Raw genomic sequence first — 24,510 nt, 5'->3', positions numbered from 1 at the left:
TTGAGCACTAAAGTTCATTGTACAAAATAGAGTTCTACTATCCTTTGCAGAGATTAGAAAATGCCACATATTTTGTACAAATATTAAATAAAGAAATGCCTAACAGTAGATAATGATAACAAATGGATAAGCTGCTTTTAAGGAATTTAGCCTGTTTATCTCTTAACAGGTAATCTCCTCCATAAATGTCAGCATGTCAACATCCTTATTAAAAATACAGGACAAATGTTTCTTCATTTTTGTACACAGAAGATGTGGGGCCCATATCTGTGACTGATTTGTGTTTGTGTGCATGACTCTAATAAATGTGTCCTCCCTCTCGCAGTGCCTAGAGGCTGTTAGGGGCTGGATGGGGAGCAATGGGTTGAAACTAAACTCTTGTAAGATCGAGTGGCTCTGGTTTCCTGGACTCACGACTCCTGCTCGAAGAGCAGGTGGTGGTCATGGCCAGGAGGGCCTTTGTGCAACATTAGGTTGTGCGCCAATTACACCCTTTCTTGGACCAACAGTCCCTACTCACATTCACTCATGCCCTAGTCACTTCCTGTCTTGACTATTGCAACATGCTCTACATGGGGCTGACCTTGAAGAGCATCTGGAAGCTTCAGTTGGTGCAAAATGCAGTGGACCGCATGGTTTTGTGCAGACCCCAGTGTGCACATGCATCAGCTCTCCTGCGGGAGCTGCATTGGTTGTCGATTTGCTTCCGGGTGCAATTCAAGGTGCTGGTGTCACCTTTAAAGCCCTTCATGGCTTGGGACCAGGTTATCTGAGGGACCGTCTCTTGCCGGTCACATCTTCCTGACTCATCAGAGTGGGGAGGCAGGGAATGTTGCAGGTCCCATCCCCGAGGGAGAAACACCTGGTGGGATCCAGAAGAACGGCCTTCTCTGTGGTGGCTCCCTGTTTCTGGAACATCATTCCCCCAGAGATTAGAACGGCCCCTACTCTAATACTGTTCCAGGAGGCACTGAAGATCTGGTTCTGCCAGCAGGCCTAGGGAACCCAGAGTGGGATGGAATCCATTAAATGGCTCATGTGAACTGCTGTCACTGGGGCGGGAGGTGAGGAGTGATTTTGTTATATTGTACTATATTAATTTATTTGATTCTTTTTGTTTTTATTGTTTTAAATGTGGTTTTATATTCTGTAAGCCACCTTGAGTTGCCATGGGCGAATAGGCAGCAATATAAATTAATTAAATAAATAAATGTGTATTTATTTACTCTCTGATTCCCTAATGAGGAAATACATTGGAGACAGCATTCAGGATTTTTTTTTTTAACCCTCTGTATTGCAGACCAACTGTATAATGACATTTGATGCAAAATTATGCAAATGGATTCTTCATCATTTTATCATTTGAATAAAGCTTAGTTATAGATGCCCTACTCCCTTGTTTAGTGGATCACTAGAATAATAGGTACCTCTGTGTAAGAGAAGAGGAACCAGAGCTGGGAAGGGGCAGAATTAATTGCATCATCAGCTTAGAATTGTCATGTTCCCACAAATGGTCCAAGTCCAGTCCCTCTTTAATTACCTGGTGGATCAACAATTTAGTGTTGAATTTTAATTGACCAGATTCTTGTGTATTGGCTTGAATAAATCCTCTATGATGCAATTTAACGGATGGCCCTGATTCTTTGAACCAGACACCGTTTCACACAACTGATCCAATAACTTGACAGGTCTCTGTACCAGGTTTCTAAACTGCAGAAAGGCAGCTTAATTGTTGTAAAATATCCTTTGTAACTCTCTGTTTTGATAGGTTATTTTAACCTTTGTTCTAAGAACTCGGTATGATGAGGTGGTTGTAAGACTGGTTAAGAATGGAGGGAATCAGTTCACCCTCAGCCTTGCAAACTGACAAGGTGACTTTGGGCCAGACACTTACAGCTTAACCTACCTCCCAGGATTGTTATTATAGGGAATAAAATACATGGAGAATCCCCTGTAAGTGTTTCAAGTTCCTAGAGGAACATAAACTCTTAATTCATTATTTTTTAGATTCCAGAGTGTTGTGGAGTGTTTACTTTAGATGCTGATTTCAAAAAGATTGAAATAGTAGGAGGTCTTCTAGTCCAACTGCCTGCTCAAGTAGGAAACACTATACCATTCCAGACAAGTGGCTGGTCTCTTCTTAAAAGCTTCCAATGATGGGGCACCTACAACTTCTGAAGGAAACCTGTTCTACTGGTTAATTTTAGCTAGGTAGAATTCTTTATTGGCTGAGTATGTTTGGACACACACAAGGAATTTGTCTTCAGTGCATTACAACTTTTTTATAATATGGCAGCCAAAACTGGATGCAGTATTCTAAATGTGGTGTTACTAAGGCTTTATAAAATGGTACTAATACTTCACGGAATTTTGATTCTAACCCTCTGTTAATGCAGCCTAGGATTTTATTGGCTTTTTTGTACGCTGCTGCTGTACATTGCTGGCTCATAATTTAAGTGATTGTCCACTACGACTTCAATATCCTTATCATAGTTATTGCTATTGAGCAAGGTTTCAGCTAATCTACCTCCACATTTGATTTTTCTTGCATATGAGTAAAATTGTATTTTTCTCTCCATTGATTTTCATTTTGTTAGTGTTCAGGTTTGTTGAGAATATATTTGATTAGTCCTTAGAATATGATATCATCTAAACATTTAATGTAGAGAACAAAAAGATACACTAATTCAAGTAGTTCAACTCTATATAAATGTCTTATATGACATTTACAATATGTTTACCTCTGAGATTTGAAAGAAAATTAGTACTACATCCCAGCATGCCTAGTTGAATTAAAAATCAATTCTCTTTCTTTAAAACAAATTTCTTCATTGACCCCATGAAATTCATGTGGGAGAACTCCCCACCCCCCTATTTTCCACCATCAAAGTATCATGTAAGACATTTATTTGATCATGCTATTGTTTTGACTCCACAGTCTCAGTTTTACATCCCAACTAAAGTTAAGTTGATGGTATCTGTGTCCAATGTGCCAAAAGTGTAAGATATCATAGTGGATTGCACACCTGGGAAAACAGAGATAAATCTAGTCATGCTATTTTAAACAAGGAAAATTCCCACTGAAAATGACAGGTGTTCTGCCTGAATAGTAGTAAACTGGAACAGATCAAAAGACTCTACCTGATATTTGATTTCCTACATAATCCATTTAAAATAGCACCAGCCAATCATTAAAGTAAAACTGACACCAATAAAAGTAAATCAATTGTTCTCACTTTCCCCTCTTCTCATGAAGTAACAGTTTTGCACAGTCCAATCCAGGTTTTTAACTTTTTTTCAGTGGTAAATATTACATAAGCTCGTTAGTTAGTCTCAGCAAGTGACAGCTTGGCAGCTAAGTAGGATCAGGCCTAGTTAGTACTTGGATGGGAGACTGTTCAGCATTACTAGAACTCAGAAGGATCTGCACTCAAGGTGACCCAGGGGCAGGATGACTGACATGAATGTGTAACGGATGATCTGCCCCTTTATATATTTCTGCAATATTCTTGCTAGCAAGGCAAGGCAAGCATAGCATAGGCAAGATAAAGAGTTTTAAAAATGCCAAGACAACAAACTGCTTCCATATTTCTGCAGAAAAAAAACATGGATGTATCGATAAAATAACTAAGAGTCCGGCACACATAAAGGGAATGTTTCCTCTACCGTCGTTAGATATAATTAGAAATGTAGTTAAAATGCTGTTCTGTTTTTATTTCTTAGGCCACTTATATACTTCAGTCATTGTTCTTAATCTATTTATTATACTTATCTACTACTTAATACTTACATGAATAAGCTGACTCTCCAATTTTTATCCAAAACATCATTAAAAATCTGCCCCTACAGATAAGCTAGTTTGTTTGTTTGTTTGTTTGTTTGTTTGTTTGTTTATTTATTTATTTCATCAAATACATATTAAATAATATAAATAAGCATAAATTGAAAACATAAAATGAATACAACTAAAGGAAACATTAGGACAGGTACGGTAGGCACGCTGGTGCTCTTATGCATGCCCCTTAAAAGCTGACTCTTAAAACTGTATGCTTTTTAAATATATTCTGCAGGACTTTTTTTTTTTTAATTTTCACAGTTGGCTTTTCTTCAGGTGGCATATTTTTCATGATATTTTGGTTTGGCTTGTCCTCAAGTATATATACATATGTATTTTAAAGACAAGTATTACAGCTGATGCCATACATGGATAAACCAATCTAGTTTTGGAGCTTCATTTTGGAGCCTAAAATTCTCAGCTTATCCATGAGTATATACAGTACATATGTACACTATGTACATATATACACTAAGTACAGTACATATGTACACTATGTACATATGTACACTAAGTCAAGGGTCCCCAATCCCCGGGCTGCAAACTGGGCCATGGCCTATTTGGAACTGGGCCACAGAGTGGGCCAGTGTGCATGTTCACAAGTTGTGTTGCATGTGCGACAACCCACTACTCACATGATGCAGTTCCCCTCTCCCTCCACCGGGCTGCCAAGCCGCAAAGATTGGGGGCCGCTGAACTTAAGTTATAGTAGAAAATAATGAAGACCTTTTCTTAGATAATGAAATATAAACCACTTTAGGATCGTATCTTGACTCCAAGATATTGCTACACTTGCTCAGAGCTATGCAGGAATCTAGATTCATATTTGGACACATTAGGATTAATATAAAGTTACTTAGGGGCTCTTTAATATTAGATTTGCTAAAGAAGCCGAACCACATTTTCAAATGAGGTTAGAGTGAATCAGAGATGTTTTATATCAAATAAAGAACTTCGTGTCTATCCGAATCCCTGCTTGCATATCTAACCCCCTTGGTTTGAAAATCTATTTGTTAAATTTTACTTGCTGCCCTCTTTATTGTCCTATTTTATTTGTTGTAGAAATGTGTAGTTATATGCTCTTATTTTACACTTTTTAGATTATAAAAAATGGACTTGTAAATCTCTGTATGAAAACAGCCTTTAAAATTACCTGTTGTTCATCATTTCAATCAGCTGTAGGTATCCAGATGAAACTGGAGTTTTTCCAAAGGAAATTTTGGACTGCCAGTAGACAGGTATGTTATTATTGACTATTTAAAAATCTTGAGTCACTGGCTAACATTAAAGCTGGAGAGAATCAGGAAAACATCTGACAAAATCTGTTATTTCTGCAAGTTAAATATAACTGGCAGAAAATGTTTTGGTAAATAAATTCCATCATGTGGTCACCATCATCAGTTAAAGATGAAGCTAGGCTTAAATAGCCTAATGGGCCAGGATTTATTTTTTCGAGTTGAGTTTAACACAAGTGCCAAGAGAAATCACCAAATGTGGATGACTCAAATTTATTTCTCATTTCCAACAGTTCTTCCAAATGTCTGAAGACATTTTTGGATCAGAGAGCTATTTATTGCATTCAAATATAGTGCACTTTTGTGTTGACTCAGTTTTTTATTTTGCAACAGTCAATTAATTGTTCCTTGTTATCATATAGTTTTGTGAACCCAACATAAAAAATAAATATTTATTTATTTTACTGCACACCATATCTTATCTAAAAGTTACATAGATGCAAATTCTAAACTTCTAAACTCTAAATTCTAGTAGTGTTTTAATACTATCAATCTTCTCCTTTTACAGTGCACATCTCTTGATGGTCGGTGTTCTATAAGCTGTGATGATGAGGTAAGCAAGATATTTCATACATGCACTGCCAATTCTACTTAGCAATGAAACTGCAGACAATTATGCAAAGCATATATTCATACTAAAATGAATATATGTACACAAACAAGTGTGTGTTTAGAAAAGATATTCTATCTCCTGATGCCTGACTGAAATGGAGATGTAATTTTGAAAGACGACATGGAGAATTAGCCTTGAGTATTTGCTTGTTCAAAACTAAGGTCTCATTTACCACGGATGTAGTAGTAAATGTGGGCTGTGCTATATCACATCTGAATGTTTCCAAAAGGAAAATATTTCATGTAAAAAAAATCATTGACATTTGAAAAATAATCTACTCCAGTCTTCTCCCTGACGTGATATTTTTATTGACTCTGTGTACATGTGTTTCATGGCAAAATATTTAACTATGCCACCACAATTTAACTATAACCTGAAGTAGCATAGTTCAGGAAATGATTTACTGTTTAGTCTTGCTGAATGACTAACCTGCCCTTTAATGTGGCAGCCAATATCTTTTCAATGAATAGCATTTTTAACATAAAGTTCTTTTTATTCAAACTTCCAAGTCTGAATGTTGGTCTGAAAAATGTTTAAGAGGATGCTCTTATTCTGATTTTTCAGACAACGTATATACAAGTTTTTCTAGTGAATATTCTGTTAACTGCACTTAGGCTTATCTTTTGAGAAAAACTTTGAGATATCAGTATAAATGTAAAATGCACAGATTAAAAATAAATGTGAAAAATTATGAATTTCAGTATCGGTTTTCATTTCTTGGTTTAGAAAAATGTAGAAGTACAGGGCATTTATTGTTTAAGTTACATTTTGGGCTCTTTTCAGAAACTTCTTATATATATCTATTCTAGTATATACTGGTATCTAAAGTTTTTAATCTCATAAATATGCTTCTCTATATACAGTTCTCCTTTCTCAAATGGTCACGTCATGAAACAAGTGGATAAACCCTATAACAGGGGTGTCAAACTTGATTTCATTGAGGGTCCCATCAGGGCTGTGTTTGCCCTTGGGGTGCCAAGTGGGTGTGGCCGGGGTGGGTGTGGCCAGTTCAACCTCCTGCAGTCCTCTGCCAGTGAAAATGAAGCCCGGGAGGGCCATGCACTTCCCTCCTGGGCTCCATTTTTTATGGCAGAGGCACCACAGGCCAGTCCTTCACTGTTTTTAGGGTGGCCCCGCAGGCCGGATCTGGCCCGCGGGCCTTGAGTTTGACACCCTTGCCCTATGATATCTATGTTTGGCTCTTGCAGTTTGCCAGACATTTCTCCAGTTCCCTTTTTCCAAGATCATTACATTGATAGTTCCTTGAGTCTCAGTGAAGTTAATCTGCACTACAGATTAATTTTTACAACCAAAACAGGAATATTATTTCCTCCTTGAGTGAAAAATACAGTATTGAAATGAAAGAACTTAACACACATTTTTTGTTACTTTACAGAATATTAACTGTTACCTCATCGATAATAATGGATTTATATTAGTTTCAGAAGACTACACGCAAGTACGTAGAAATCTGTTTCTTGCCTTCTCAAAAATCCAGTGTTATGCAATGCCTTTTGCTGGTGGTATACAGAAATAATGAATAGCATGAGATGAAAAGAATTTTAAAAAGACGCCTTGCCCCAAAGAGCATAGTTTTCTTTTCAGAGGGTCTGAAATAATTTTCTTTCTGATGGTTTGGAATAATGAACTTTCATTGGATGGGTCTGCTTTTAACCTCATAAAACTTTAAGTTGTAGAACCCCTTCTTCAGACATGTCTACCATGCCCGAAGACACTTACATTAAATATGGATTTCTCCTCAAACCTTTTGCCCAATTTAGAAATGTTTGTGTTTAGATTTTAACATTTTGGCAATTTTATATGAGCAACTAATGGCAATTGATCATTGCATAGGATTTTACAGGATTAATTAAGTTATTAGAAAAAGAAATAAAAGTAGAAGACAGTACATGATCTGGGTTTTAGCCAAGCCTGATGCAGCAGCTGAAGTCTTTGATTCAGCAATAAAAATTATATAGAACTTGTGAAATATCAGAAGTCTGATTGCACCTTTTCTGACTAACAACTTTTATTAAAAGTCATAAGCATTTGTAAATGTTTACAGTAAGCCATTTAACAAAATGTCACATCCAGAACAGATGTTACCACATGAGTCCTTAGTGTCAGACATCCAGCTAACTAAATAGCAATGTTTATACTATAATGGCTTCTATCTCCTGCATGATAACTTTAAAGATGATAAATGTAACATTTAATCTTTTCGAAGTAAACAGAGCCATAAGACAATGGTCCTTGTAATAGTAACTAAAAAAATAGATTGAGTAATCAGATATTTTCAGATGCAGGGCACAATCAAATGCTAATGAGCAGATATCTCATTTCTTCTTCTCTGCTGAATTTATCCTGTTTACCCCAGATTTATTTTAAAAAGTTATGTAACTTAACTGAGTTTGAGGGTTGATGAAGGGGATTCTGTAATTGAAAAGTTCTGTCAGTGGAAAAAATTACATTGGATTCCACTAATGAATATAATTTATGGAAACAGGACTATAACTTGAAAAATAATGGAATATGCTTCCATTTCCCTTTTATGGGAATTCTATAAACATCCTCTTTCATGGGTTACTGAAAAAGCAGTACAATTGTATACTTTACAAAATTAGTCGTATTGTGTATACAGTAATTGAGCAGATCAAATTAACTTCTGTAGAAGAAAAAATTCTAGGACATAATCTAGCTAAAGTTAAGCAGAAAGTTATGTTCACAATTTCATTATAAACAAACCACAGATTTTAATATTTCCAAACAATGGGAATTAAAACGGATCATACCCTTTGTTTCAAATTATTTAACCCATATTATGTTGAAAGTTAACTTTTAAAGTTGATTAAAAACTCTTGTATATTTTAAGCATAACTTTATTTTTTTTCCCCAGTAACTTGGATATGTTCTTCTGAAAGTGAGACATGTTTAGATTTATTTGATGACTGACATCCTCAGACAGGCTTTCAGAACTGAATGTGTTCAGGCTATAAAATGCAAATGCTCATACAAATTTTACCCACTCAAATAATTTGGATATAAAAAGGGAGGTCTTACCATATTAACAAAAAAAAAATCCTCCATTTTGGGCCTCACTTGTAATTTCTTTGCCAGCAAACTCCCGGGTGCATATTTGAAGCCAAGTCTATCACATACAGTATTACAGAATTCTTTATTGGCCAAGTGTGATTGGACACACAAGGAATTTGTCTTTGGTGCATATGCTCTCAGTGTACATAAAAGGAAAGAAAAAAGAAAAAAATACATTCAGCAAGAATCATAATATACAACACTTAGTGATAGTCATAGGTTACTAATAAGCAATCAAATCAGAGCAATATAAATCATAAAAATACAAACAACATAATTATAGTCATGAGTGGGAGGAGATAGGTATTATTATGAGTGGGAGGAGATAGGAGATAGGGAGGATATAGGTATATCAGTATTTTATTAAAGCAAACTTCATAGAATTCATGCAACATCCTTTTCCCCCTGTAGAAATGCTGGGATTACTTCTTTAAGAAATAAACAAAAGTTGTTCCTGTGCTGCAAAATGACATATGCTGCATATATGGGGGATTTGAATGTCAAGGGGAAAAGCCTAGCCAAATCTCTTTGGGATTGGCCAGAAAAATTCACAACCTAAGACTTTGAATTCTTATCTCAAACTTATCTTTGTTAATTCCTTTTTAGTGTAGTAAATAAAGTTTAAATAGCTCATTCCATAATATAAAACTAAATATTTATGTGTGTGATTAATGCAGAGCATTAAATAGGTTGTGTAGGAATTATTAAAGAAAACACGTTTTATTATTTGTTTAGAATTTTTTTTCTAACCCTATTTATATTTTTGTGAAATAGAATTTTGATCAAATGGATTTATGTTCAGATTAGAGCATTTTCTTTATAAGCTTGAGTTCAGCACATTTTTAACATATATATATTTACAGCATCAGATGTTACACAATAAACTGCAATCTATTATGTAAACTCTTACAACTTTCAAAGAATTAGTTTGTAAGCTTTATCATTCTTCATGATATTTAAACCCTTTTCAACTTTTACAACAGCAAAAGACTTCATTTCATGCTTTTAAAAAAAATTCTGATCATTTTATAGGAATAAAATTGTAACCAGTGTTGATTTGCGTTTATCTGAAATTTCTGGACATTTTCTTTTGGCTTCAGACTGGAAACTTCTTTGGTGAGATTGAAGGTGCAGTGATGAACAAATTGCTAATAATGGACTCATTTAAAAGGTAAGGATGTACACACCTATTTCTTCTTGCTAAAGTGAGCGTATGTATATACATCCAACAAATGCAAAAATTGGTTTCTTTATCTATCTTCTGTATCTATCTTGATCTTAGTGTCCTGTACTTCTGTTCAGGTGACATCCCAAAATGAAGTACATCTTTGTAGCAAAAGGCAATCATCAGCTGTTGTTTGTAATTCCTTTAACATGCTTATTCTTCAGGATGATAGCCAACCCAAAATCCCCACCACACACAAATTAATAATCAAATTGCAATTTCAGTAAATCTTTGTGATTGTTCCTATGTGTAGCGTGGTGGCTTAATGGTAAGCTTAAGCTCTCGCCTAACAATCAGGAGGCTGTGAGTTCTATCTTAGATACTAGCAGGTGTTTCTCTCTCTCAGAAAATATCTGCTATGAGCTTCGCATAGGCATCAGGAAGGGCATCTGGCTGGTAAATGCTCAGCTGCATTCAATTGCCCTGAATACAAGGGATTACAACAGGGGTATCAAACTCAAGTCACAACCCTGTCACATGATATATCAGGGATTTTTTCCCCTTTGCTAAACAGGGTATGGGCATGGCCCATGAGTTTGACAGCCCTGGATTACAGGGTCATTAAAAGGAAAAAAATGTGGTTGTTCCCATATTTATCCTCTTTGTTTCAGTGCTGGGAAAGGATAGTCACATATTGAGATAGTTTTTGTCTTTTATAGGAATGCAAGTGTGCATTAAAGTCAGCTGAAAAGCTAGGCCAATTCAAAAGAAACAAACTATTTGGCATTATACAGTAGTGAAGTAACTCTGTCTGATTTCATTCCTCATTTTTTCTCTACTATAAAATTATTTCCCTTCCCCTCTCAATTTTATTCCCAAAATATCTTCCAAGATGGATTAGGCTAGGAAATAATTTGTGTGCAAGACTATCCAGTGATAGTTTAAGTGCTTCCAGAGCTCAAGTATCATTTTTAAATAGTTCATTTTTAAACAAGTAACCAGGATTTCAACCGTATTGAAGAAGAGCAACACAGATGAGATCTTAAATTGGTAATTCACTACAAGAAAACTACTTGTTCTAATTTAATACTGCTTCTAATAGATTGCAACAAATCTCATAAGATTGAAACACTGCCTAGTGAAGGAAGGAACACATATAGTGAAGGAAAGAAACTAAAGTGAAAGTAGAATGATGGCTGAAAGAAAAAGTAACTATCCTGTATTAAAAGATATTAAAAGTATAAATTAATCTTCCAACAGAATGGATGCAATGAAAGGGGGATGGAGAAAAAGAGGATAAGCTTCCTATTATGACACTGGACAGTACACAGTTTAAGTCATGATCTTACAAACAATATAAAAAACAGAATCAAAGTATTAAAAAAACAGAAGTTGGAAAAATAACACTATTTCTAATAAACTGCTTATCTTGTTATGGGCTGTGTTATTCACTCTAGCCCGAGGCTTGGAGGAAAGCTTGTTTAAATAAGGACATGGTAGGGACAATGCAGATTTCAGAGGTTGTGGGGAAGAGGAGAGTGCTTCTGATGATATTAAGAGATAAGTTGGCTGGTGACATAAATGTGCATGTACAATTGCAAGATATATTTATGTATAAAACAATATTGCTGACATGTCTTCCATAATGATAAGCTACCCAATTCATGCTATTTATGCTGATGCAAAGGGGCTTTGTGGGAATGGATGTGCTTAAAATGTAGATCCACCATCACTTAAGAAAACCACACCTGGTAGGGACCCAAAAATTTGATCTATACTTGGAAAGACTGGCAAAGAATGAGATTTCCAGAACAATATACTCTTCCCCCACTGGATATTCTCTCTGCCAGTGGAGGAAATATATAAAGCCAATCCAAATATCCTCCAATCAACAAACTGAGGGCAGAAGCAGGAGGGTGAGAATTAAGAGCAGTGATTTGTATTTACAAAATATTTCATGCTTTTTGTTAAATGTTCTATCTGACAGGAATAAAGCAAAGAGACTATGGATAAAGTGCTGATACCCATTTTTATAATTCTGATAGCTAATTTGGAATGGCTCATGGATTAAGCATTAATGCTTATAAAATTCCCAATATCAAAGTCAGCTGAGAAAAGCTAAGCTCCATGTTGAAAACATCTTATAAAAATGAGCTGGTGATTTAAATACAAGGAGCTGGTTATTGCTAAAAAAATTGAATTGTCAAATTATTTAGTTAGACTTTTTTGCTATCGGTTCTCCAAACCACCCACTGCCATCGCTACTAGATCGGCCGATCCAGTCCAAACCGGGAGCATTTCACCCCTGCTTTGTATAATAAGTAGATATTGAGCTTTACATAAAAACATGAATTACCAGGCTTCATCAGACTAAGATCTATCTTTCTGAACTGAAGTTTTCCTGACTTTTACTGAATTACAGTACTCAGCAGTGGTAACCATTGTCCATGCTGGCTAGGCTATTAGTGGTTGAAATTTAAACTGTTTGGAGAGCCAGATGTCTACTCACTATTTACAGTGATAAACTCATTGTCCCTATACTAATTGTAGGATTGATGTTAAACTACAAAGGCAAACACAAATTTGATTCCTTCTAAAATATTTCCCTTTTATTTACAATCTCTTTATCATTTTTAATTTTTATTTTATTTTGACACTTCATCTGTCTATATGGTTTATATAAAAGCATCACGTTCTCAGTGTGTGTGTGTGTGAGAGAGAGAGAGAGAGAGGAAGAGAGAGAGAGAGGGAAGGAGAGAGAAAGAGAGAGCGAGAGAGAGGGAGAGGGAGGGAGAGAGAGATTTGCCCCTGTAATAGTGTATTGGAGTCAAATAATAGGTGGTAGATGTAGCCAAGAGGGCCTTTGTACAACTTCATCTGGTGCTCCAGTTGAGCCCCTTCCTGGATTGGAAGTCCCTTCAAATTGTCACTCATGTCCTAGACACAGACTGGTGCACTGCAACAACAATATGCTGTTCATGAGTTCCTCTAAAAAGCCACTCAAAGCTGAGTGACATTGCTTCATGAGTGACATTGGTTGCCATTTTGCTTTGGCGTATAATTCAAGGTATTGGTCATCACCTTCAGAGCACTGTATGGCCTGAGGCTAGGTTATTGCCCGTCTGTCATGTTTTTTACATAGCTAGAAATGCCAGAAGAATTAATGCACTCTGGGTTCCTTTGATTAAATAAGGGTCTATCAGGACCAGCAATGATGGAAGACCTGCCCTCTAGAATGAAATCCGCACTGAAATCCATGTGCCCATCCTGTTCCATATTTGGCGAAGTCCTGAAGTCCTGGTTATCCTCGCAGGCATTGGGTTAAGCAGGGATGGAGCCACTTTTCAGATGTGTTTTCTTTTTGTTTTTATATAGAGTGACTGGATTCCATTTTGCTTTGTTTTGCATTTTTATTGTTTATCATATTGTGAGCTGCCCAAGGCTAGTCTGGAATTGAGTGGTACCAAGATTGAGTGAAGTAAATTCATAAAACAATTACAACAGAATACATGTTTCACTTGAACTCATGTGCAAGCAAAGCACCTTCTGCCTTTTTAACTTGAGTTGCCACTAGATGACATGGGCGGCATGCAAGTCTAATAAATAAATAGGCAAATAAAAATAGACAAAATCAAGAATCAGATTTAGAATGGAATAGAATAGAATTTATTGGCCGAGTGTGGTTGGACACACAAGGAATTTGTCTTGGTGCATATGCTCTCAGTGTACATAAAAGAAAAGATACCTTCATCAAGATACAACTTGACTCTTGAATCCGAAACAAATTTCAGAATCAAAAATATTTACATCCTTGAATCACATCTTAGGTTTCCTTTCAGGAAGTTAAATCCATCCTAACAAGACCAAGTGCTGTGGGTTTTTGGCCTTCCTAGATTTGAAGGTATTTTATATCTGACTTTGGATTGGGTGTGGGGGGCATTTCTCCATTCAAGGGTGTGATGCAATTTGGGGATCCTACAGGAGCCACAGCTCCTGCAAAATGATGGGTGGCAGCTATGGCCCTTAAGGCCTTTACACAACTTCATCTGAGACTAATTCTGACTGCACAAGACCAAGCCTTAGGAACAAATGCATACAAAGCCAGAGTTGAGATGACAGCAACAGACAGGAAATGTTGTCTCTGCAAAAAAGCTGAAGAAACAACGGAATCGCTAGTTAGTTGCTGCAAGATGATCATACATAATAGCTACAGAAAATGGCATACAAAGTAACAACAATGGTGCTAGAATTCAAACAAGCAAACACCTGCCATACAACACCGCAGACTTAACAATTGTTGACAAGAAAAACAAAAAAAACTGAGTAATAGATGTGGCAGTATTTATGGAAACAGCAGAATAAAAAAAGAAATTGAAGAAAATCACAAAATGAAAGCCCTGCAAATACAAGTAGAATGACTGCACCAAAAGAAAGCAAAAATAGTCTTAATAGTAATAAGCATCTTGGATGCACTCCCAAAACATCTCGAGCACCACTTGAACACCATCAGCGCTGACAAAATCACCATCAGTCAATTGCAAATGGCAGCTTTACTCAAAGCAGCTTACATCCTGCAACTACACTTTTAATACCATTAAGCACAATATTTGCCTATCCCGGGTCCTTGGGAAAAACTCAATAGGTGAATAAAAATGGCAACTCCAGTAAAAAAAGATCTGGCTGACTGTGCAGCCAGCCATAAAAATAATACGCTCAAAGCAATGGGCTATTCTTAAAATATAAGGCATGTAGAAATTTTAAATGAAAAATAAATATATTTGTTTGATTGCAGGGCATTTTCTAAATTTAATTACAAGTTCTGACAATAATTGTTCAGTAGTCCTTCAAAAGGAAATAAGGTAATGAAGTTTATTTTTTAAAAAACTGCACTGTTTCATGAAAGATTTTTTAAAAGTGGCACATAGGCTACCCGGCTCGGAGGAAATCCTTTTTCTCCCTTTCCCGTCTAAGGACAGACTCGGGCTTTTCTTGACAGCACAGATTTAGGAACAGGTGCATTCAGGCATTTGAGGGTACAGATGACAGGAGAATTTATGACAGGCAAACAGGAAGGAAAAAAAGATAGTCAATCCACCTTTTCATGCATCAGACTCAAACCTTATTTATAATGATATCCAGTTTTAAATTCTCAGTTTTGCCCCCCACCGGGGCAGTTCTTGAAACCACTTTATTTGTGGTAGGCAGTTTTTCCCCTCTATTCTTTTTGTAATGGAGTAATCTAGGCTGACTCAATGCCAAAGGCGCACAGAATGCTGTTATCTTCCCACCAAAGGTGGTCTTTATTTTTTCTACTTGCATTTTTATGTGCTTTCAAAACTGCTAGGTTGGCAGAAGCTGGGACAAGGAACGGGAGCTCACCCCGTTATACGGCAGCACTAGGGATTCGAACCGCCGAGCTACCAACCTTTTGATCGACAAGCTCAACATCCTAGCCCCTGAGCCACCATGTCCCAAGACCACGGAGATGTCTTCGGACAGCGCTGGCTCTTCGGCTTTGAAACAGAGATGAGCACCGCCCCCTAGAGTCGGCAGTGACTAGCATGTATGTGCGAGGGGAACCTTTACCTTTACGTAATCTAGGCTGTTTTCTTCTGATCCTTTGAGACCAGACTTCTTTTTGGGGCTTAGGGTCCTGGGTCTCTACTCCTGATCATACTCCTGGCCTCTTGTCATGAGATGTCCTTCTCCAAGAAATCAAAGAGGAGCACTTACTTAATTTCTTGGAGTAGATATGTCATCTCACTGCCAGGTTCCAGCAGGATGTATCTCAGGAAGAAACCCAGGAGAAAAATACAACAATCCTTTTGTATGACCCAGATTGATTGCTATAATAATAGATTTATTTATTTGTTTGTTTGTTTGTTTGTTTATATTTCTATACCGCCCTTCTCCCGAAGGACTCAGAGCGGTTTACAGCCATATTAAAACAATTTTACAAATATTAAAATGATTTAAAATGAAATATTTAAATTTAGGCTGATTCCTTAAAACCCATTTAAAATTCCCAATTAAAACTATCAGGCCAGTCCTGCACGATGAAATAACCATGTTTTCAGCTCACGTCGGAAAGTCCGGAGATCAGGGAGTTGGCGAATACCAGGTGGTAATTCATTCCAGAGGGTTGGGGCCCCCACAGAGAAAGCCCTCCCCCCGGCTGACATTGTCTAGCCGACGGCACCCTGAGGAGGCCCACTCTGTGGGAGCGCACTAGTCGCTGGGAGGCCGTCAGTCGCAGTAGGCGGTCCCGTAAATAGCCAGGTCCCATGCCATGAAGCGCTTTAAAGGTGGTAACCAGTACCTTGAATTGCACCCAGAAGATCACCGGAAGCCAGTGCAGCCTGCGCAGGAGTGGTGTTATATGGGAGCCTCGATTTGCTCCCTCTATCACCCGCGCGGCTGCATTCTGGACCAGCTGAAACCTCCAGGTGCTCTTCAAGGGGAGCCCCATGTAGAGCGTGTTACAGTAGTCCAGACGGGAGGTAACAAGGGCATGGGTGACCGTGCATAGGGCATCCCGGTCTAAGAAGGGACGCAACTGGAGAATCAGGTGAACCTGATAGAACGCTCCTCTAGCGACGGCCGTCGTTTGATATTCCAACGACAGCCAAGCATCCAGCAGAACGCCCAGATTGCAGACCTTCGCCGTGGGGGCCAATGACTCGCCTCCCACAGTCAGCGATGGAATCAGCTGATTATACCGGGATGCCGGCATCCACAGCCACTTGGTCTTGGAAGGGTTGAGCTGGAGCCTGTTTCTCCCCATCCAGACACCGGGACATCACTTCGATGGCTTCGTTGGGGTGGTTTGGGGTGGAAATGTACAGCTGCATATCATCAGCGTACAGATGACACTGCATCCCAAAACCACGGATGATCTCGCCCAGGGGCTTCATATAGATGTTGAACAAGAGGGGTGAGAAGACCGACCCCTGTGGCACCCCACATAGGAGGTGCCTCGCGGTCGACCTCTGCCCCCCCGCCAACACCATCTGCGATCAGCCCAAGAGGAAGGAGGAGAACCACTGAAAAACGGTGTCACCCACCCCCAACCCCTCAAGCCGCCGCAGCAGGATACCATGGTCGATGGTATCAAAAGCCGCCGAGAGATCTAATAGGACCAGAGGAACAACCTAAACGGGTCACCCTAAATAAGGCGGCTGGGCGATTATCTGCCCAGATGAGAGCGGTGAAATACTCCCGTTTCACCGTCCTTATCGCCACTAGATAGGTCTGAATATGAGACCATACTAGTGTTCGATCAGAGTCGGAACGGCTGGCTCTCCAGACACTCTCTAGGCGTCTTTTCCGGCGCTTCATCTCTCTCAGTTCCTCGGAAAACCAAGGAGCCGGTCGAGCACAGCGCCGGGTCAGAGGCCGCAAAGGCACGACGCGGTCCAAGGTCCCTGCCACCGCCCTTTCCCAGGCGGCGACAAGTTCCTCAGCTGAGTCATGGGCCAGGGTCTCAGGAATAGGACCAAGCTCCGTCAGGAGCTTCTCCGGGTCCATCAGGCGCCTGGGACAGAACCAACATATTGGTTCCAACTCCCTGCGATGGGGATAGGCGGTTCGAAGGTCCAGTCGAAGAAGAGAGTGATCCGACCATGACAAGGGTTGAACGACTAATTCCCTTACATCTAAATCACTCAACCACTGTCCAGAGACAAAAATTAAGTCCAGCGTGTTTCCTCCAATGTGAGTGGGACCCTCAACTAATTGAATCAGGTCCAGGGCCATCATGGAGGCTCTGAACTCCTGAGCTGCTGCCGATGCCTCGCTGAGCAATGGCAGGTTGAAATCCCCCATAACAATAAGTCTGGGGGTATCAACCGCCAGACCGGCTATCACCTCCAGCAGTTCAGGCAGGGCCGCTATCATGCCGCAGGGAGCCAGGTACGTGATCAGCAGGCCCACCTGTATCCCCCGACCCCACTTCACAAAGAGGGATTCACAGCCGGCTATCTGTGGTACAGTAGCCTCCCTCGGCCGCAGACCCTTGTTAATAACAACCGCCACCCCCCCACCCCTACCCTGGATCCTCGGCTGATGGAACGCACAGAAACCCGGTGGGCACATTTCTGTAAGGGGTACCCCCCCTACCGTGCCCAACCAGGTCAATCCAATAGATGGATTCCTTTCAAACTTAACCATTTTAATTGAACACATTTATGAAAACTTTAGTGAAGTCAAAATATTAATAATAGTTGTTGACATTAAGAGAACAACAAGTGTTAATACTGTCTCATGTAAAATGAGCATTATTAATATAGTGTAATAGTTAAGAATACAGTGTACAAATTAAAGGAATTTGTGCTAAAACAACACACAGAAGCTATGTAGATTTATTCTCTCTCTCTCCCCCCCCCCATTTAATCATTTCTTAAAAGTGTTTTTGCAGGCCAAATCTCTGCCTATTGGTTTAAACAAAATTCTCTTTCTGTGTAATCACTTTCATGTAGTAATTTTCCAGGAAAAGAATATTTTTAGAAACTTGTATGAAGAAGTCTCATTATGTGCTTCCAGACATTATCTAAACTAAGGATGGATAACAATCAGATTGTATTCTCCTGCACTGTGTATGTTCTACCAATCTCAACCCCCACCCCCCAGATATTGGCAGCAAAATTATAGCATTTCAGTGACACCTTTTTAATTGGTGCTCTATGTATTCAAAATTAAGACTGGAAACGGAGACAAATAGCTCCTATTCTTACTCTTAAATCCATATCCCAAATCCCCGAAAGAAGGGGGAAGGTTGAGACAAGTTCAGATCATTTTCCATGGTTTTGAAAAGTTTAAGGGTCAAGATGGCAGCAGAAAGCCTGTGGGAGGCAAACAGCTTCCTTTTCTGTCTTTAATCATTTATCCAACCAAAAGCACAAAAAACTGCCTAAAATCAGCCCAGAAAATGGAGGGTTAAGGGTAGGGATTGGAACACTTTGTATCGCAGAGGTCTCTTGTTCCCATTCTACCCTTCAACCCATTTAAAACTTGATTCGCCCCTGTTGGAAAGTTAGGAAGCTGGTGAGCAAAACTAAGAGACTACACATGGAGTTGTCCAATATTGGACAAAGTTCTTGTTTATAAACTCCATGTTAACACTGCCAGATTAGGTTATGAAAAATACTAAACATATATACTATCCAACAATAAAGTTGATGTTTTACTGAATGTTTTTCATTCAAATAAGTCTTTTGAATTTAAAGACTTCAGCAACCTATCTAGGCATTTAATGGGATATAAAATAACAGTAGCTATTTAGACTTATATACTGCTTCACAGCGCTTCACAGCCCTCTCTAAGTGGTTTACAGAGTCAGCATATTGCCCCCAACAATCTGGGTCCTCGTTTTACTGACCTCGGTAGGATGGAAGGCTGAGTCAATGTTGAGCTGGTGAGAATTGAACTGCTGACAATTGGCAGTCAGCAGAATTAGCCTGCAATACTGCATTCTAACCCCTGCACCACCACAGCTCTAACAAATTATCTAAATGCCTAATAAATGCCAACAAACTATCTAAATATGTAACAAACTTTGCTTTACAAATATTGTTGTAACTTGTTGAGTTGCTAACCGAAGGAGAACATCAAATTTGCAGATGACACCAAGTTGCAAGGAATAGTCAATACTTCAGAAAATAGGTTTAATATACAGAAGAATTTCTTCAGATTGGAACACTGGGCCCTATCTAACAAAATGAAATTTAATTGGGAGAAAAGTAAGATTCTACTTTTAGGAAAGAAAAACCAAATGCACAGGTATAGAATAGGTGGTACCTAGCTCAATAGTAGTAATTGTGAGAGGGATTTTAGAGTCATAGAGGACAATCACTTAAATATGAGCCAGGAGTGTTCTGCAGCTGGCGAAACAGCCAACGCAGTCCCAGATTGCATAAACAGAGAGATAAAATCAAGATCACGTGAAGTATTAGTACCACTTGGAATCACTGCATCCAGTTTTGGTCACCACAACATAAAAAAGATGTTGAGACTCTGGAACCGCAGAGAAGAGCAACAAAGATTATTAGGGGACTGGAGGATAAAATATATGATGAACAGGAATTGGGTATGTCTAGTCTAGTGAAAAGAAGTACCAGAGAGGGAGGTAATATATGATAGTGTTCCAAAATTTGAGGGGCTGCCCAAATAAGTCAATCTATTTCCCAAGGCACCAGAAGGCAAGACAAGAAGCAATGGCTGGAAAATAACCAAGGAGAGAAGCAACCTAGAACTAAGGAGAAATTTCCTGACAATGAGAACAAATAATCAGTGGAACGACTTTCCTCCAGGCATTTTCGGTATCAGTAATTCAAAACAATGAACATACTGTACATAATACTTTTTTCTCCTCCTATTTTCTGCACAATCACCTTGTGAGGTGGGTTGGGCTGAGAGAGAGTAACTGGCCCAAAGTCACCAAGCCAACTTTATTTCTCTTTCTATTGATCGTTGTGAGTTACCTGGGGTCATTATCTGAGATGTGGCCATATAAATCTTAGAAATAAAATAAATAAAATGTTTCTGATTTTAACTACTTTTTCAGCTATCCAGGAAACTGGAATATAAAATGTGCATTTTATAATCTACAGCAGTTCAGCTGTTCAGTTTGTATGTTATTTGCTTTAAAAGTTGGATACCTAATCATGACACAAATATTTATTTATTTATTTATTTTTATTTATTTATTTATTGGATTTTTATACCGCCCTTTTCCCGAAGGACTCAGGGCGGTTTACAGCCAAGATAAAAATGACAGTAATATACAAATAAAACAATGAATTAAAAAACTTATTAGACATATGGCCGAATTAAAACATTAAAATAATAAAACCCCATAAAATTTATAAAATTATATCAAATATTAAAATATTAAAACTATTAAAATCCTATGCCAGTCCTGCGCGAATAAACAGATAGGTCTTCAGTTCGCGGCGAAAGGTCTGAAGGTCCGGCAGTTGACGAAGTCCAGGGGGAATTTCGTTCCAAAAGGTGGGAGCCCCCACATAGAAGGCCCTTCCCCTGGGGGCCGCCAGCCGACATTGCTTGGCGGACGGCACCCTGAGGAGTCCCTCTCTGTGCGAGCGTATGGCAATATCTTTTTTTCTGCCATAATTCTTCGACATTGCCTTCATCATCTGCCCAGTCCATATGTGAGTTCTTAGGTTATTAAAATGTTAAAACAGAATCTTGCTCATTATGTTGATACTGTTCAAAGACAATCTCAAGATGGGTAAAATCAAACCTGAATATGCATACCTGTACATGAGGTACATCAACTTTAATCCTTCTGTATTTTAATTCTCATGAAAGTATGTGAGCCAATGAAATAATAAGCTGTTTTAGAAAACAATGTGAACAATTTTGCTTATTCAGGTCAATTGAACTAAATATAATTCTGTTTAAAAGATTATGTTTACAGCATCAAGATGCTGTCATTTTTGTTACCACGTGCCAAGCCAATTTATTTCTGCATTAAGTTCCCTTCATCCGATGTAGGCAAACAAAGCCCAATGCTACTCAATGCATTGAGTCAATGAACCTCGTTCAGCTTCGTGATGGCTTGGACCATGATTGCGATGATTCAGCCGAGGTGACAGAGACTCGTCTTGTTGAGGTTATTTGGGATGAGTTTGATTCTGTGGCTCCCGAGGACGTGGACAGGTTGCTGGGGAGGTTGCATGCGACCACGTGTTTACTGGACCCGTGTCCTTCCTGGTTAGTACTGGCTGCTCAGGAGGTGACACGAGGCTGGTTCCAGGGGATTATAAATGCTTCTTTAGCTGAAGGGGTTTTCCCCGCCGCCTTGAAGGAGGCGGTGGTGAGACCTCTCCTGAAGAAGCCTTCCCTGGACCCAGCTATTTTGGGAAATTATCATCCAGTCTCCAACCTTCACTTCTTAGCGAAGGTTGTAGAGAGTGTGGTTGCATGGCAGCTTCCCCGGCACCTGGAGGAAGCTGTCTATCTAGACCCGTTCCAGTCCGGCTTCCGGCCCGGTTATAGCACGGAGACGGCTTTGGTCGCGTTGGTGGATGACCTCTGGAGGGACAGGGACAGGGGCTGTTCCTCTGCCTTGGTCCTATTAGATCTTTCAGCGGCTTTTGATACCATCGACCATGGTATCCTGCTGCGCCGGTTGGAGGGATTGGGAGTGGGAGGCACCGTTTATCGGTGGTTCTCCTCCTATCTCTCTGACCGGTCACAGTCGGTGTTGACAGGGGGGCAGAGGTCGTCCTCGAGGGGCCTCACTTGTGGGGTACCCCAGGGCTCGATTCTCTCGCCTACCCTGTTCAACATCTACATGAAGCCGCTGGGCGAGGTCATCAGTGGGTTCGGGGTGAGTTATCATCTGTACGCTGATGACACTCAGCTGTACTTTTCCACCCCGGACCACCCCAACGAAGCGGTCGAAGTGCTGTCCCGGTGCCTGGAAGCCATACGGGTCTGGATGGGGAGAAACAGACTCAAGCTCAATCCCTCCAAGACGGAGTGGCTGTGGATTCCGGCACCCCGGTACAGTCAGCTGCATCCGCAGCTGACTGTTGGGGGCGAGTTAGTGGCCTCAAAGGAGGTGGTTCGCAACTTGGGCGTCCTCCTGGATGGCCGGCTGTCCTTTGAGGAACATCTGGCGGCCGTCACCAGGAGGGCTTTTTACCAAGTTCGCTTGGTTCGCCAGTTGCGTCCCTTCCTTGACCGGGATGCCTTATGCACGGTCACTCACACTCTGGTTACGTCTCGGCTGGATTATTGCAATGCTCTCTACATGGGGCTGCCCTTGAGGTGCACCCGGAGGCTGCAGTTAGTCCAGAATGCAGCTGCGCGAGTGGTAATGGGGGCCGACCGTGGCTCCCACATAACACCACTGCTCCGTAGTTTGCACTGGCTTCCTGTGGTCTTTCGGTGCGCTTCAAGATACTGGTTACCACCTTTAAAGCGCCCATGGCTTAGGACCCGGTACTTACGAGACCGCCTGCTGTTACCGTATGCCTCCCATCGACCAGACGCTCTCACAGAGGGCCTTCTCAGGGTGCCGTCCGCCAAACAATGTCGGCTGGCGGCTCCCAGGGTAGGGCCTTCTGTGGGAGCACCGACGCCTGGAACGAACTCCCCCCTGGCTTACGTCAAGTTCCTGATCTTCGGACCTTCCGTCGTGAGCTAAAAACATACTTATTTACTCAAGCAGGACTGGCATAAATAGTTGATTTTAAATTGGGGTTTTAGAGATTTTAAACATTTGTAAATTTTTTAAATTATCGGCCATTTATTAATAGTTTCTTTTAATTTCTTTTAATTGTATATACTCTGTATTTTATTTCGGCTGTACACCGCCCTGAGTCCTTCGGGAGAAGGGCGGTATAAAAATCTAATAAAATAAAATAAAATAAATAAAATTTAAATTACACATTCAGTTTGTTAGTGTTCAGATACTTTGGCTAAAACATTATAGTTAATTTGCATAGAATAAATATAATGTCATGACTGAATTGCTTTTGGTAACTGACCAAAGAGCAACTATGAGATTTGGAAAACCAGATCTTTTTCATGGATTGTTGTTGTTGTTAGTTGTGATGTCGTGTCCGACCCATTTGTGACCCCATGGACAATGTTCCTCCAGGCCTTCCTGTCATCTACCATCCTCTGGAGTCCATTTAAGCTCATGCCTACTGCTTCGGTGACTCCATCCAGCCACTTCATTTTCTGTCGTCCCCTTCTTCTTTTGCCCTCAATCTTTCCTAGTTCTCCAGGCTCTTTCATGGATTGCAAAAATACAAAACAGGCATGGTCAACAAATGTTGGGGATAGGGATGATCAGATGATGCTGGATTCTCGCTAGCTTCAGTTAAACATAAAATAGCTAGGAAAATATGGCACCAAAAGGCAGTCCAACTCAGCTCTGCTCTGCATTAGCCAGTATGAATTCCTAAGTCTAAATCTACTGAACGTTTTTAGTATTCAACAGCTAATAGAGCCTGTATCATCACATACATTTGTTTGCAATGCACCTCCTTTGATTGATACAACACCATCTTTTTTTTTTTGTTTACATTTATACCCCGCCCTTCTCCGAAGACTCAGGGCAGCTTACAATGTATAAGGCAATAGTCTCATTCTATTTGTATATTTTTTACAAAGTCAACTTATTGCCCCCCCAACAATCTGGGTCCTCATTTTACCTACCTTATAAAGGGTGGAAGGCTGAGTCAACCTTGGGCCGGGCTCGAACCTGCAGTAATTGCAGGCTTTGTGTTCTAATAACAGGCTTCTCTATTGCCTGAGCTATCCCGGCCCCTTGCCGAGAAAATGTTAGTAAGTTGGAGAAACCCATCTATGTGAAGATGTTCCTTCAATCACCTTGCCAAAAAGATTTTTGAATAAGAAATAAAAAAGAAACAACCTGTAGAGAAGCAGCATTTCTCCTTGCTAAATGCTTTGGGACCAAATTCATAAATTGCTAAAAGAAGTTTGTCAACAGTGGGGTTTTCTTTAGGGATAA

The 24,510-nt window shown here is 39.7% G+C and overlaps 1 protein-coding gene across 1 annotated transcript in view; it reads left to right on the top strand.

The window, feature by feature from the left end:
- CACNA2D3 (calcium voltage-gated channel auxiliary subunit alpha2delta 3) overlaps positions 1 to 24,510 on the top strand; it is a 688,395-nt gene that overhangs the window by 632,352 nt on the left and 31,533 nt on the right. The window contains exons 28-31 of the mRNA XM_058170578.1: positions 5,012 to 5,073; positions 5,639 to 5,683; positions 7,140 to 7,202; positions 9,937 to 10,007. Coding sequence (XP_058026561.1) covers positions 5,012 to 5,073; positions 5,639 to 5,683; positions 7,140 to 7,202; positions 9,937 to 10,007 — 241 coding nt within the window. The remainder of the gene's footprint in view (positions 1 to 5,011; positions 5,074 to 5,638; positions 5,684 to 7,139; positions 7,203 to 9,936; positions 10,008 to 24,510) is intronic.

Source organism: Ahaetulla prasina, chromosome 2 (genome assembly GCF_028640845.1).
Source record: "Ahaetulla prasina isolate Xishuangbanna chromosome 2, ASM2864084v1, whole genome shotgun sequence".
Lineage (NCBI taxonomy): Eukaryota > Metazoa > Chordata > Lepidosauria > Squamata > Colubridae > Ahaetulla > Ahaetulla prasina.
Note: the sequence above shows the minus strand (reverse complement) of the source record. Positions and strands in the feature narration are given on the sequence as shown.